The following is a 16238-nucleotide window of genomic DNA, read 5'->3' as shown; positions in this document are numbered from 1 at the left end:
AGTCTAGACGACTCCGTCAATGTTCTTCCAGACAAATTCCTGTTTAATTCCTGTTTAATTCCTGTTTAATTCCTGTTTAATTCCTGTTTAATTCCAGGAACGTCTCCACCTCAACTCTCAGCTCAGCCTCATCACAGAACAGTGCAGGATGTATAAAGATGCTCTGTTCGAGAAGGAGCGGCAGCTGGGAGATGCTGAGTCTATATTAGCTAATGTACAAGAACAGTTTGAACCAGTTACTGGACCTAGCAAGACTCGACACAAGCCCATATACCCGCTCACTATGTCACTTGAGAACATGAGGTCTATTATAGCGGAGAGAGATGATCTGATAAGAACTCTGAAGTCAGAGCTGAAGAGAACATCTGCACAGACAAAAGCTGTTATCTCACAAAACGTGCACTGTAACGAGGTTATGAGCACTGATCGGGAGACTATTGATAGTTTACAGAAGCTGTTGGATGGGAGTGAGACTCAGAGAGCATTACTGCTTGCTTCTTATAAATCCATGGCTGGGGAGCGGATCAGACAGCTGTTCGAGGATAAGTGTGAGCAGACTGAGACTGATTATCTGTTTGAGGCTTTGTGTGCGACTAAAACTGATGGCTCTGATTCCACCGATTCTATGACAAGACATAAAAATGACGCAGACCGGCTCAAGAAAGTGGTGAAGGCACTGAAGAAGGCATTAGATGGAGAAGTTGAAAAGAGAAAGAATGCATCCGTTGAATTCGATAATTTGAAGTCAGACATTCGAAAACTTGCAATTAAGTTACAAAACGATGGCCAACTTCATATCCCGACTGCTGACGCTGACATACAAGCAGATGTCTCAAAGAGAGATGGCATGTGCCAAACGTATCTCCCAGGCCAAACCCCAAGAGACTCCAAAAAGTCTAAAACCAAAGCATCTTCCACGGAAATGAACGTGCAAACAGATGAACAAATAGAATCTGAACAGTCCCCTGAAAAGACTCCATCTGAAGAAGAACCTGAATCTGAGACTGAAGCCACACCTGCTGACCTAGGTGATCCAGTAGAACTGTACCGGGCTAAACGGGCAGCTCAGAAAAGCATGAAGAAGCTGATGAAAGAGAACCTGAAACTAAAAGATGCTCTCCAGGCGTCTGTACATGAGAATCAGGAAATGAGGGAGAAAGTTAAGATGTTGCTGCAGGGTGATGCTTCTGCTATAGCTACAGAGCTTGAAAAGACGCTCGATTCAAACGCAGAGAGTCGCAAGGTTATCAGTGATCTTCTCAATGAAAAAGATAATTTATCACAGAAAGTGGATGGTGAGTTGGAGCCTAAGGTATCCGCTCTGACAGAAGAAATAGAGAGATACAAGATGGAAATAGCACTTCTTAACCAGAAATACGCCACATGCGAGTATCAAAGAAAAGTTTTACAAGACGAAAAGGAATCCTTTAAACCCGAACCGCCTGGTTCCACCACTGACGGAGACGTTCTCAAAGAAAACATACGACTCCAAACTAAAGTACACAATATATACCAAGAGAACTTGAAACTAAAGTCCAAAAACAGAGGTCTTAAAGACGATCAAGGCTTCGGAGCCTCCACCACTGACCAAGTGACTGATAAGGAGAGAATTAGTACTCTGGAGGAGATGTCAGAGAAGATAGAAAACTCTCTAAGTGCTTCCTACAACCGTGAGGATGTTGATGCTCTTAAAGAACAAGTTCTTGAGCTTCAAAACGCTCTAACGGATGCTTTGGACACTATCAAGGAGTATGAAGCTGGAATGAAGGAGGTACCCGCTGCAGCTGCTGCTGTGGAACAGGCGGCACCAGAAGAGGAACCAGAAGAGGAGGAGGACGACGTAAGCCCCCAAGATAACGAGCACGCAACTACTCAAACTGAGGTGCCAGCTGGCCCAACACGTGTACAGCTGTTGGTTAAGATTGCTATCATTGGCACTAAACTTACTCATCGTACCAAGCAGATAGAGGCATTAGAGGCAGCTATAAAAGAGAAGGAGAGGGCATTTGTTGAAAAGGACGACGTTATCAAAGCTAAGGATGAAGAAATTGCTGAGATGGATGAGAAGGTAAAAGTAAAAGAAGCTGAATTGGACGAAAATAGAACAGAGATAGCAACCTTCCAGGAAAAGATGGATGAGTTTGAGAAGACGCTTGCAGCTAAGCAGAAAGAGATCGAAGATTTGGTATTCCAGGCTGAGGAAGAAGCCAGTAAAACTGCATCAGCTGGAGCGAATTTGGAAGATTTGGCAGCTTGGAAGACCAAATACGCGGAGGTAAAGGCACAAAAGAAGAAACTTCAGGGAGCTATAAACTTTGCTAACAAAACATTGGAAGAGTACAAAGTCAATGTAGACATGCTGACTGGAAAGGTTGTTCAATATGATGAGGACTTGAACGCATTCTTTGTTGAAATCTCAGATTCCTTGAAGAATGACCCTGTTTGTTGCAACAAAAACTTTGGGTACATCTCAGAAAAAGATAAACTTCAGTCTGCCAAAAATGTGATCTTTAAGTTTATTGAGTTCACTACTCAGTACAGCACGAAGCAGGAAGATCTGACGAAAGATAACAAGACAACTAAGGATGCACTGACAGTTGCAACAGATAAAGCGGACGATCTGGTTAAGAAGCTCGAGAATACCAATGGTGATCTTGAGAGAACAAAAAATATTCTTGAGACTTCACAACTTGAGCTGTCTCAAAAGAACTCTGAACTTAACAAGATGAAAACTGATTACGACAAAGTCGCTCTGGACTTTGATAACCTGACCGCGGAGCATGGTGCTTTGAAAGATGATAACGAGAAGAACAAAGATACTATTGGAAACTTGGAGGCGGAAAATAATGACCTGAAGATCCAAGTCGAGAATGCTGGTCAAGTTATTGCAGAAAAAGACAAGACTCTAGCAGAGAAGGAACAGTCGCTTGCTGTAGTAGAAAAGGACATAGAGACCGCAAAATCTCAGCTGAAGAATCTATCAGAGGCGGCAGAGAAAGAAGAACAACAAAAAGAGGAAGAGGAGGCTGCGGCTGCGGCTGCGGCTGAGGAGGAAGAATTACCTGAAGATGAGGAAGAAGTTAAAGAAGGAGAAGAAGGTGATGATGCTAGCAAATCGTTAAAATCAGTGTCGAAATCTTCCAAAAAATCAAAGGCTGAATCAATCAAAGCAGCTTCTATAAAGGAGCAGCAACTCTCCATAAAAGAACAAAAGGGATCCCCTCAGGGTAAAATTATCTTCGCCAAACTCGGAAGTATCGAAAAAGAAGTAGCTGGGATCAACAGAGACATTCTCAAAACCAAAACAGCTATCGGCGAACTTGAAAACGCCGAGGAGGAGGATGCAGATGACGATGAAAAGAGAAAGGAATGCTACGAAAGTCTGAACAATCTCGTTGACAGACTAGCTGAAAAGAACAAGATGTTATCCCAGCTCTGTGCTGAAAATGGAGTTAAGAGTAGACCAAGGAAGTCACGTGGAGGACAGACTGAGTACACGATACCTCCAAAGGATGAAGTTGACATGCCAGGCCAGTTACACGAACCTTCAGAGAGACACAGCTCCACAGATACCCTTTCTAACGTGACGGATATAACAGATAAATCGACTCCTGTTGGTAATCTGGACTCCAGGGTTCAGGAACTTGAAGAGCTGTTGAATATGAAGGATCTAGAGGTGAAAGAGCTGACCGACAGGATTGATTCTCTATTGGCTGCGCCTTCTCCTGCTCCTTCTGACCATGCTCATGATGATCCTCAATCTCATGATATTGATTATTGGAAAGAAAGGTCCATTAAAAATGAGGGTTACAAAAAGCGGTGTTCAGTTCTTGAGAAGGACTTGAAATCGTCCACGCAAGAAGTAAGCAATCTAAGGAAGCAGCTTATCAAGAATAAATCGAGAGAACAGTCGGTCCGTGAACCATCTGTGAAGGAAAACCTGGACGAACAGTTGAAGAACCTCCAGAAACAGCTTGAGGAAGATAGAGCCAAACAGGCGGAGATTCAGGAGAGCATCAAGAATTGTCAAGACGAACAGAAAATGGATCAGGAGCAACTGAACACAGCCCTGCAAAGGAAGATTGAGGATAAGCAAAGAGCAGTTCAAGACCTTATGGCTAAAATGAGTCAGCAGAAAGATAAGCTAGCTTCGGAGGGAAAGGATCGAGTTGACATCAAGGATGAGATTGAGAAGGTGCTGGGAGAATCAGCCCAAACGTATGTTGATCTTCAAAAGAAATTTCAAAGCCAGGTATCTCAGCGGGATGAAGAAATCTTGAAACTGAAAAGTGATGTCAGAGATAGTAACAAAATTAAAACTGATGCACAGCGTGAAATCGAAGATAAAGCAATGGCTATGGAAAGGCTCGATCACAAAATCCAGCTTTTGGAGCAGGATCTCAACGATGATAGTCGAACATACAAAGCGTTCAAGCAAGAAATCTACGAACTGAAAGACATAGTAGAGGACAAAACCAAGAAAGCTAAAGCCTTCGAAACTGAGCTGAATGCTTTAAGAAGTACTGTCACAAAAAGTGAGGATAATGTGGATGTTGCTATAAAGAGGATGAGAGAAGCAGAGCTTGCTCGCCATGAGATCTCTGAGAAAAGTCTTGAAAACCAGAGGAAGTTGGAGGAAGAGGTCAAATCCAAAGAGAAGTATGTACGGGATGCCGCTGCTAAAGTCAAGGCGATGGAGGCTCAAGTAGAATCATTAAAGAATGTGCTTGTCAAGAAACATGACTTTGAGGCTAATGAAAGCAAAATGCTGGAGCTTGATATTGATCCTGAGATTGCAAAGACCATGAACAACGAGGATTTGTTAGAAAAGATTAAAAAGCTAAGCGAACAGTTAATGGAAACAGAGAAGAAACGAATCGACCTTAAAGTTGACTTCAAGGCGACTCTCTGTGAGCTTGAAGCTCTGAATTCCCTGCTTGAGGACAAAGAACGGGATCGTGACCGACTTGTGAAACTAACTGCTCAGCTGAGAAAAGAAATTGACCGTTTGAAGGCTGAGGAGAGCTCACAATCTATTAAATCCGAACAAAGTCAGTACCAATTCTACACTGATGAAGAGTATAATGATCTCCAGGACGAGCTGCAGAAGATGGCTGATGAGCTGAGAGTTGCTGATGATCAGAAGAAGGGACTTCAGAAGCAGAGGAAACAAGAAAAAGTACAATTTGATCGCATAAGAGCTGAACTAGCAAGGAGGATCGAGGAGTACGCGTGCTTACTGGCAGTTCATAATAAACTGGAGAATTCCATAGCAAATCTTGAGGATCAGTGCATGCAGAAGGGGTTAGAGGTTGAAGAACAGAGGATTGAGATTCTGAGTCTTAAAGACAGTTTAGCACACGCTCAACAGAGCGCTGATGATATAGATGAGTTGTACAGGAATAAAAACGCTGAAATAGAAACCCTGAAGTCGGAAATTTCGGAGCTAGCAAATGAAGCCAGAACAGTGAGCAACGACATAGAGAGACTTCAGAAGGAACATGAAACAGAGAAAGCGATTTGGTCAAGATCTCTCACTGAAATGGAAGAGGATCGTAACAACTTATTGAAGAAGATCGAGTCCATATCATCAACAGCAATGGCACAAGGTAACAAGAGGAACAGCAATGTTGACCACGCCAAACGCTTCGTCAACATCCTCAAAGACTTGAACCAAGATAGGATCACCTCAGCTTCAGCAACACAACGCCTGGAATTCACTGCTCAACAGAATGAGATAGTGGATCTGAGAAGGAAACTGGAACTGACTGATAACAAGAGAGCTCATCTTGTTCACGAGCTGAAGAGGTGTGAAAGTGAACTTCAGGAGACCCGAGACATGTTTGGTCTTAAATCTGGAGAAACCAAATCGCTTGTCAACCAGCTGACATCTTTCAACTCCAAACTTGCTAAGTCGGAGAGGAAGCTGCAGGATGCTGTTTCGAGTATGAAGCATGAGCGCCAATGTGGGGAGTTACTGCTGGAAGAAAACCGTCATTTGTATGCTGATAAGGAGAAATATGAGTTAAATATTGAGGAACTGAAAACGAACCTCAAATACCTCTTGACAGAACTGGATGTTTCAAATTCCAAGGTGAACAATTTATCTGATAAGCTGACTCACTGTGATCAGCTTGTCAAGAATCTACAAAAAGTTAACAAACTAAAAACTGGGGATAATTTCGAGCTTGTAGAACTCAATGCTCATTTGATAGAGAAATTGCACGTTCATGAACCAGTGGATATGATCTCTGAAGAATTGAATGAGCTGAGAGAGCAGATTCAACCAGACAGAGGTCTCACGGAAATGATGTATGAGATAGAAATCCTTCAAAACGAAAAGGAGAAGCTGGGAAATGAACTAAATCTGATAAAATGCAAGGAGTCAGAGTTGGTTAAGGCAGCAGAGTCGAGACAAGAACTGAAGGTTACTGAACTTCAGAACAAGCTATCTATTATGCAATCGAACAACGAAGGCACTAAAGAGTTCATAGTTAATCTGAATTCTGAGAACAACGAGTTGAAGAATCAGTTGTACGATTTACAATATCAAGTTGAAAAGACCGAAGAAAAACTTATCCTAAAAGAACGTGAGATTTCTAAACTTAAGTCTCGAGTTGACCATCACAAGTCAATGATGTCGATTCCCAAGAGCCCAGAACCTGATCAAAGAAACCTGAAGAAGATTGAGGATCTGAAGAACCATCTGTCCGAAATGCAGCAGGAGCTGAAGAAAAAGGAGAAGGAATGTAAGGATCTTCACAAAGAAATGGCTCGAAATGAGCAAGATTATAACTCGGCTCTCGACCAAGCCAAATACTACGAACAGTTGATCGGTGAACTTAATCTTGAGATTGGGAAACATGAACGAGATGCTGAAGATAACCAGAAAGAAACCCAGAAGTGCAACAAAGACCTTCAGGACACGAAGAACCAACTCACATCTCTCGTTGAAGAGAACTGGGATCTAACTGACCGCCTCGCTGAAACAACCGAGTCTAACTCTAACAAAGACGTGATTAACAGTGAGTTGAAGAAAAAGTGTGAGTCTCTGGAGAACAGACTGTCAGTAGTGACTCTGGAACACAGCGCTTTGATGAACGAGATGGAGGAAGTGGCAGGAGAGTTGGACAAGGTAGAGGCAGATAGCGAGAAGAGGAAGGAACTGGATGAAACAGTTAAGGAGGTTCTTGATCAGAATGAGAGATTGGCGGAGGAGAACGCAAGGCTAGAGGCTGAGGCTAGAGGAAAAGAAGTTGCTCTTAATAACTTAAAGAGGGCTCAGTCAAGTGATGCGGAGATCAAAAAACAACTCCAGTTAATGAAAGAGGAAAACGAGACGCTACAAGGTGAGCTTAGAGAAGTACAAGGCAGCTGCAAGAAGTTATCCCAAGAAAATAACCGTTTATCTGAAGCCAGCTCCGCCCTTCAAATGATCTCAGCTAGAGTCAAAGACCTCAAAGATAACAACGAACAACTCAAGAAAGCACTCAAGAAGGAGCTATCACGAGATGAAGTGAGATACCTTACAGCTTCCTTCATGGACAGAATCATCCGAAAACTAAACGAGCACATTCCTGACGAGATAAACCGACTTCAAACCATCCTTTCCAGCAAGGAACTTGACATCCAGAGACTAGAAGTGGAAGTGAGCAGTCTACACAGTGAGCTTGTTGAAGCGGATCGTGTTCTCATCAGTCACAACTTGAAGAACTCTCCCCCAGCCAGGGTAGATAACCGGGAGCTGTTCGAGGCTCAGAAGGAAGCAGCTGTAGCCAGCAGGAAGATAAAGATACTTGAGAACCAGTTGGAGGATTGTAAGATCAGTCTCCGGGAGGTGTACGATGAGAACAAGACCTTGTCTAATATTCTTAAAGAAGCTGAGCATGTCCAGGAGGAGCTATCCCAACTTCACACCCCTCCTTCTAACATCTCTATCGGATCTGTTCACTCAACCCCTGAGAAGGAATCAGACTTAAAGGATCAAGTTCGTGAGCTCCAGCAGCAGCTTGAGGAAACCCACGAGGAACTTGGCAGAACTAAGAACTATCTCTCCCAATCTCGGCAAGATCCGGACGGAAAGTTCATCTGTGCAAGGTGTAAGAACCTGATCTCTTCACTATACAATCTGAATGAAGGAGAGCTTCAGGAGATGTTGGATAAGAAAGATAGGGATATTGTTGATACAGAGCAGGAGATTGAGGCTTGAAGAAGGAGATATCAGATCTAGAGGTGAAGATGAGGAGCACTCACCATGGTCCTGGATCCTCCATGGTGTCTCTGTCTAGGGTTAGTAATTGTATTTAGTTTCGATACATTTTTTGGGGCTTTCAAATTTGTACGGTAATGCATGATGTTAGAACTTAGATTAGTAATATAACAGTAAATTTAAATGTTTAAGTTATTAGCTAATAACTGTATCTCACAGGAAACATATGCCCTAAAGAGGAAACTAAGGCAGAATGACAGTAACCTGAAGGACTTGTGGAAGGAGCGTGAGGATTGTGCCAAGCAGCTGAGAACAATAGATCCACACCGACTATCAACACCACAATCCAAGTTTACCAAGGCTGATGTCATCAAGGAGCTCAAATGGGTTTGTACCGTTATTATTTCAATTTTTAATGATTAAATTTTAGATTGAGTCTTAGATTTCTCATATTCTCAAGGTAGGATCAATCTGACATCAATATAAATGAGTAAAAAAAATATATATATAAATGATTAAATCTCAGAAATTTGAGGGAGGATCACCACCAAATGACATGAAGGCTCTGAAGAAAGAGAACGAAGAGCTACGAGGCCACATCATGGAGATAACAGACTTTATCTGTGATCAGGTTTCTTATCTTCAAACAAATCGAAGCTGGAAAACACTCTAACTTGGCTGTATTATGTTTTTCTGCTGATAAACTCAAAACAGCTATTACATTTATTCTGTTTAACACTTTTGTTTGTTTTGGGGATCAGATTTTAAGACAAACGAAAGGCATTCCCATGGGAGGGAATTCTAGTAGCCAGTTCGCTGATCTTTCGCTAGGGAAGTGTGAATTCAACTACATGACACGCCTAATCAAAGAAAAGAAGTTCGGTCTCGCTAAGCTCCTCTCAAGAAACTGCAGATATGTCGACGACCTCAACACCATGAACTATTTGCATTTCTCTAACCTAATCAGGTCCATTTATCCACCTGACCTGCTTATGGAGAGGAGTGGTGACGACAATAAGTCCGTAAACTATCTCGACATCAACATCTCGATGAATAACTCCGGACACGTCGCCACCAAGCTTTACAACAAACTTGATGACTTCAACTTTCCTGTGGTCATGTACACCTTTCCTAACAGTAATATTTCCTCTTCTGTTGGTTATAATGTTTTTTACGGTCAAGTCCTTCGTTACTCTTCCATTATATCTGACCTTGATTCTTTTCTGTGTTCTACCAACACCCTTTATAGGACACTTCTTTCAAGATGTTATAATGACAGACTCCTGAAGAGTAAATTCAGAAAGCTTCTGAAAGACCGACCTAGTATTCTGTACAAATACAGTATACTTGATGTCAGCGACATCCTTGACATCACATTTAACGTGAACAGGTGATCACTGACGAGTGATTGCTAGGGGGTCTTGGCACATTAAACCGGTACAGGTATTAAACCCCCGAAACCGGTGTGCCAAGTCATCTGCTGATGATGTTCACATAACATTATTTCCTCTCTCCTTTATTCCTTCCGTCTTTTCTTAAACTTACAGTTCAGTTACTTTATTTCACCAGGTCTACCTAAGGATCAATTATTCTTTGGTGGGGTTTCACTTCTGGTATTGGCTTCATTCCCGTTCCTTTTCCTTATTCTTTATACTTATTTTTTATATAGTTTAATGAGATTACGTAATTTTTTCTAACTTTCCTGTTCAATACAATCTTCAAGATTGGTATCCGCAGAACTAACTAATTATTGCTACAGAAGTGGCATGACGACATAGAAGCGCTGAGGAAGGAGAACGGGGATTTGAAACAGCAACTCCAGGAACTGTCGGACTACTTGGACGATCAGGTGAAATATTTAAATAAATAATTCAATAAGAGAAAATACTTTATCAACGGGTTTGTGTGATACACCTCCCTGCCGCATTTATATATGATACAAATAAAACTCCATTTACAGACGTTAGGAGAGTTAGGACTCCTCCAACTACATCAAATCAATTCCTTCTGTAACGTCCTCAATAAATGTAATAGATTTGTAGTGTTGTAATTAGTCAAAAATATTCCACCTCTCCAGTCTGCATAACACCTGCCCATTCTCCAGGTATCACCTAACACTTGCCCATTCTCCAGGTATCACCTAACACCTGCCCATTCTCCAGGTATCGCCTGACAACGACGTGCAATCAGCGGTAGAGAACGCCGTTTCAGCACTCCGAGAGGAACACAACACAGCAATATCAGCTCTGGAGGATGAGCTGAACGCTGTACAGGAGTACCATTCTGAACTGAGGAAACAGCTTAAGGAGTGCTGTGATCAGTGTGATCAGTTTGTCAAGTACAGGTGAGGAAGGGTTGTAACTCTGTTTAGTTGAACTTGAATACAAGGAAATGCTTTGTTTCTAATTTTGCATTACTTTATCTTGGTGTCGTAGATAAAGTACGAATATACGGAAGATTTTCCAAAGAGCTTGTCGTAATCAATATAAAAGTTTAGTAGCAGCATGGTAGTACTTTTGTTCTTTCGTTCCCTAATAGTGATACGGTATTATCCCAGGTCTAATGCACCTCGTGACGCACTGAAAAAACACAACAATAAACTGAAAAACGTGCTCAAATCTGTGGATGAGTTCAAGAAAGCTTTCGGAGCATTCGGTATGTGCACATTTTTTCAACTCATAACTTCTTAAGTTATTTATAATTAATCTTTTACACTTAGTCATGTGTGTGAAACCTACTCTTATAGTACAAAGTGTATTTTAAGTGTATTTTAAGTGAATTTTAACTGAATTTTAAGTGAATTTAAAGTGAATTTTAGGTGAATTTTTTTATCGAGCTCACTCACAGTTCAACCTGAACTAACTTCTCTTTACCCAGGTGGGTCGCGACAAGACAAGCAGCTGAGTATTTACATTCTGAAGAGTGGTGAAGTTAAAGTGAAGTGTGAAGGTGGACGTGACAGTGAAATTACTATCGCTCAAATACAGGTACAGTCCATCCCTTATTTACCATTTTATATGAGTATTTCACTATTTCACTATTTCACTATTTCACTATTTCACTATTTTAATATTTCACTATTGCTCGAATACTTGTACAGTCCATCATTTACTGTGATTCTCCATTCACCGGAACAACTTTAATTTTTCAATAATCAGGACAAGTGCCTACGAGCTGTCTCCGATATACTTTTAAAAATATTTCACTATTTCACTAAGATTATTCTATTATTTCACTTCGAGAATTTCACTATTTCACTGAAAGAGTATTCCCCTCAGGGATGTCCGGAGAGTGCTGCTGAAAGAGAAGAGTGGTGTAAAGAGCTGGAAGATGCTGTCCAACTTGTCCGGTAATTAATTATAATTAGTTATAACTAGTCAAATTATTGATTATAATTAGTTATAACTAATCAAATAATTGATTGATTATATACCACTTACTATCGTGTTGATGAATTGAACGGGGTTTCAGGCATTGGCCGTAATGACACCTGATTATAATAGCTAAATATAACTTTATATACGTATAATATAATATGTATAATTTATGTATTAAAAGCGACTGATTATATACTAATCATTATTTGCGTCTGAAAGGCTATAGAATTGAGATAATAGTTGGTTTGGTCACGACTGATTACAACTGATTATTATAAATTAACTTATAACTAATTACACATAACTAATTACCCCTAATTACCCCTAATTACAGGGAGCGTAAAGCATTCTCCCCCGCCAGAACCTCCTCCCCGATAAGGTCAGCTAGCAGGTCCCCCTCGCCCAGAGCTAAACCCGGTCACCACTCTTCAATGTCATCCATTGTAAGTTTTGTAATCAGTTTAGTTAAAAATTAATTGAAATTAATTAATTACACATTAATTGATTTAATAATAAAATAGTTAATGTTTCACGTAATAAATAAAAATTAGAACAAGAAATGCAAGGACCGATATGATTTTGCCAGTTAAATATACCAGTTAGCCAGTATACGGCTGCTTTCTCTTCTTATTATTTAATCTAAAGTGATTTTTCTCCCAGGCTGAAGACAAAATACTACTGAAATTAGTATTGCAACTCCCTGCAACACTCAACTGTTCTATCGAACTAGACTGAGATCCTTCCTCCTTTATCTAGGTATTGCACCTCCTACTTAGTGCACCTCCTACTTTATCTATCCTACCGCAGTAAAGAAATATATCCGTGTGTTTAAACAGAGATAAATATTAAACGACGAGAAATAATCAACTTATTAATCCCAATAACGAGATTTCTGTGTGGAATGTAATGACATGTGACTGTTATTATAGCTGATATGTAATTAGCAGTATAATCAGTTATAACTTTATAATTAGCAGTAATTAGCACTATTACTGTTACTTTGTTAGACAGTAAATAGTAATTACTGCAACTGGCAACTGACAACCCATTAACTAAAAACTATTTACTGAAACTTAAATTTAACGCAAATCAGACTGATAACATTCATCGTGTGTGTTGAGTGGTACACAGATATTCGCATATTCGTTCATTATTATTCTGATAAAGGGGTCGTTCACATATTACGTAATCAGCCGAGGGGGGGGGGGAGGTGGGGTTTCCAAATGATTACGCTAGTGTAATTTTGACACAATAGCTATGTGTAAAACTGATTACGGGGGGGGGGGGGGGGGTAAAAATGTTCCAAAAAATGATTACGTTATATGTGAACGACCCCTTATTATTCTGATATATGAGTATTTTAACTTTTAAGATTAAATCGTTTAAAGATGAAATATGTTTTTTGGATTTCAGTTCCCCCGTCCAGATGCTTAAATAAGCAATATTTAGTAATGATTGTTTTGACTTTGGTATTCATTAAACGGTTCAGAGTTTGATTCATCTGATTGTCCGACGTCTGTGATTGACTTATTACGTTTTTACTTTTAGAATTTTAGTTAAACAAGTCGCCACGAGTTAGAGATTCATTTAATTTTTGGATTTTGAAATAGTATTAAGTTTGTTTAATTTATGGTCATGCTTTTGTGAAGGAATGATGTATATTGTATAAGTTATGTTTGTTTAAGGCTATATCATAGCTATACTACGAGTATGATTCAAATAACTATTTGTACCTTGATCATATTTATCTAAATATCGTATTTATACTATGTTATGAAAATAATTTGTTTTACTTTATTTACAATACGGTGGGTGGAGTTGTGCAAATAATTTTATGAGATCTCTAACTTGAAATGAAATGAAATCATATGATTAACCAACAACACAAGAAAGGTGGTTAGCCATGTCAGAGCGGCTGACTCTGAGTGATGTGAGCAAATGTGTAAAAGTGAACAAAGTTAACTCATCATAAGGCAAAGACAAAATTAAAACATCTTTTATTGTAAACCACACTAAACTAAATAGAAGCAGAAACTATACAATACATGTAATAATTAACAATACATATAATAATTAACTTAATCAATTATCATTAATAAGTTAATACATGACGAATAAAAGGTACCTATATATTTTGATTCTCTCAACTCCTGAATAGTGAATATTAATGGTTGAGAGTTGCAGGGTATTTGGAAGTACTATGGAAGTAACTATGTACATTTGGATCTACATTCTTACATTGAGTTTATTGTTGATTCAACTTATAACTTTATAATATAAATAGTTTCCTGAGCAAGTCACCACCAATATTCTTGGCTTATATCTTTAATCAAATAATCCTTTGTAAGTTTATGAGTTTATAAAACAAACAACTATACTTTTTTACTGGCAGTATATGCGCTACAAGGAAACGAAACAAACATTGTTCAAGTATTCGGCAATGAAGGTTTTAGCAGAATAGTGTATTATTTGCGCGTAAGGCACTCTGCTATAAGTATAATAAATCATGCAGTTGTTAGCTTCTGTTCAACGTATTTTCATACCATATTCTGGGACATGATTGCAAGGTACAACGTAGCATTCGAATGATACACCTGACGTCCTCACGTCAAGTTAATACTTTAATACTTACGTCAATTACCAATCCAGATTATAAAACAACTGAACATTGCACGTGGGACTTGCAGTGCATTATTAGGAATTTCCTTAAGTGCCTGCATTTTGAGATTAGCTCGGTCCTGCTGTTGATGGCTTTCGGGTTTTTGAACCAGGCTTGTTGATTGTATGATTGGCATGTTGTTAATATTTGATTTGCCAGTCAATGATGTATTTTATATTGCCTCTCTTGAGTCTCCATACGAGTTTTTGAGTTTGGATAAGTTGGTTGATGTTTCGTGTATATATGATATATTATAATATACAATTACAAAATATATATAATTGGCCCTTTATCTGTGTTATGTGTCACGTGAAGAGACTAAGCACGACCTAGTCCTAATTAGAAATTACAGTTGGTTATCAGAACGGGGGGGGGGGGGGGGGGGGGCAATGGCATTAATGGAGAAAATGGAGAATTACTCATAATTTTTCCATTTTCTCCATAGAAATAGTCTCCATTTTATGTCATTTTATGCCATTTTATGCCATTGAAAACCTGAAAAATTTAGAATTTCGAGAAAAATTATTTAAAAAAAGATATTTTCGGCCAATAATTTTCGGGTATCATGAAACATGGAGAAAAGTGGTTTTCAGAAAAACTTTGAAAAATGTTGACTTAGAAAATTTTCGGTCCGAGTCATTTTCGATACGTACCTCCCGTATCGAGAGCTCCCGATTCCGAGCTCTTGTTACAAAGGGGAGGCCTGCCTTCCGAGATCGCATTATCTCGAGTCCAAAATTGTGTATCGAGGGGAAGGTGTGGACTTCGAAAAACCGAAAAAATATTTTCGGCAAATAATGAACAGGGTAGCATGAAACGTGGAGAAAAGTGGTTTTCAGAAAAAATTTGAAAAATTTTGACCGAAAAAATATTTTCGGCTTATAATGAACAAGGTAGTATGAAACGTGGAGAAAAGTGTTTTTCAAAAAACTTTGAAAAATGTTGACTTAGAAATTTACCCCTCGGTACACAATTTTGGACTCGAGGCTTCCCCCTGGTAATGCGTTCTCGGAAGGCAGACCTCCCCTTTGCAACACGAGCTCGGAATCGGGAGCTCTCGATACGAGAGGTACGTATCGAGAATGACTCGGGCCGGAAATTTTCTAAGTCAAAATTTTTCAAAGTTTTTCTAAAAACCACTTTTCTCCACGTTTCATGCTACCCTCTTCATTATTAGCCGAAAATATTTTTTTGGTTTTTCGGTTTATCGAAGTCTGCACCTACCCCTCGATACACAAATTTGGACTCGAGGCTTCCCCTGGTAATGCGATCTCGGAAGGCAGGCCTCCCCTTTGCAGTGCGAGCTTGTTTCGACTTTCGAGGATGTAGGTCTCACTTCTCAGTGCCTATTACTCTCCCCTATTACTCACTCCTGCTGTAGCCTGTGGAAATAACTTTACACTAGGCTTGAGTAATTATGAGTTTGCCTGAAGTGTGCCTCTACTAACCTAGTATAAGCATCTAGTAGCCTACTATGAGCTTTCATAAGCTTGTTACGCCCCTAGTAAGCGTAAATAAACATGTTAGGATGTCCAATTTAGGTGTTAAATGGTGTTAAAGATGAAATTTCGAAGACAAAATTCATGGCATAAAATGGAGAAAATGGAGAATTACTCATGGGTTTTTCCATTTTCCCCATAGAAAAAGTCTCCATTTTATGCCATTTTATGCCATTTTATGCCATTGGCCCCCCCCCCCCCCATCAGAACACTGTGTATCAATGTTTAAGATTCGGCAATATACTATTATAATAACCCAATTGGTACTGGCTCACATTGGTCCAGGTACAGGGCGGCGCTCAGCATGTTATTCCGCGCCGCAGCATCTAACATCTTTATTCGTATGTTTATAATTTGACCAAAACCCATAATCATGGGTAGAGTGGACCGCTGCCAGTGTCTCTCTTTCCCAAACAAAAGGCAATGATATCAATTTGAATGACCGTTATCAAATGCAAAATGATACCGAGAATGAAATCGGTCGCTCGCTTTTC

The 16238-nt window shown here is 39.7% G+C and overlaps 2 protein-coding genes across 6 annotated transcripts in view; both read left to right on the top strand.

Moving 5' to 3' along the window:
* Nucleotides 1–8209, top strand: part of LOC134824182 (centrosomal protein of 290 kDa-like) — a 45045-nt gene extending 36836 nt beyond the window's left edge. For all 5 annotated transcript variants that reach the window (XM_063835936.1, XM_063835935.1, XM_063835939.1 and 2 more), the window contains one exon: nt 98–8209. In XM_063835936.1, the coding sequence (XP_063692006.1) occupies nt 98–8209 (8112 nt within the window). The remainder of the gene's footprint in view (nt 1–97) is intronic.
* On the top strand, nt 8210–12744 carry LOC134824184 (spindle assembly abnormal protein 7-like). The gene is made up of 10 exons (XM_063835942.1): nt 8210–8289; nt 8429–8596; nt 8736–8840; nt 9969–10058; nt 10372–10553; nt 10767–10864; nt 11087–11196; nt 11488–11558; nt 11921–12029; nt 12247–12744. Exons 1-10 carry the CDS (start codon nt 8239–8241, stop codon nt 12319–12321), a joined length of 1059 nt encoding a protein of 352 aa, XP_063692012.1. The 5' UTR covers nt 8210–8238; the 3' UTR covers nt 12322–12744.
* The last annotated feature ends 3494 nt before the right edge of the window (nt 12745–16238 follow it).

The sequence above is a fragment of the Bolinopsis microptera genome, chromosome 12 (genome assembly GCF_026151205.1).
Source record: "Bolinopsis microptera isolate Bmic1 chromosome 12, MBARI_Bmic_1.0, whole genome shotgun sequence".
Lineage (NCBI taxonomy): Eukaryota > Metazoa > Ctenophora > Tentaculata > Lobata > Bolinopsidae > Bolinopsis > Bolinopsis microptera.
The sequence above is the reverse complement of the archived record's forward strand: the minus strand, read 5'-3'. Positions and strand labels throughout refer to the sequence as shown.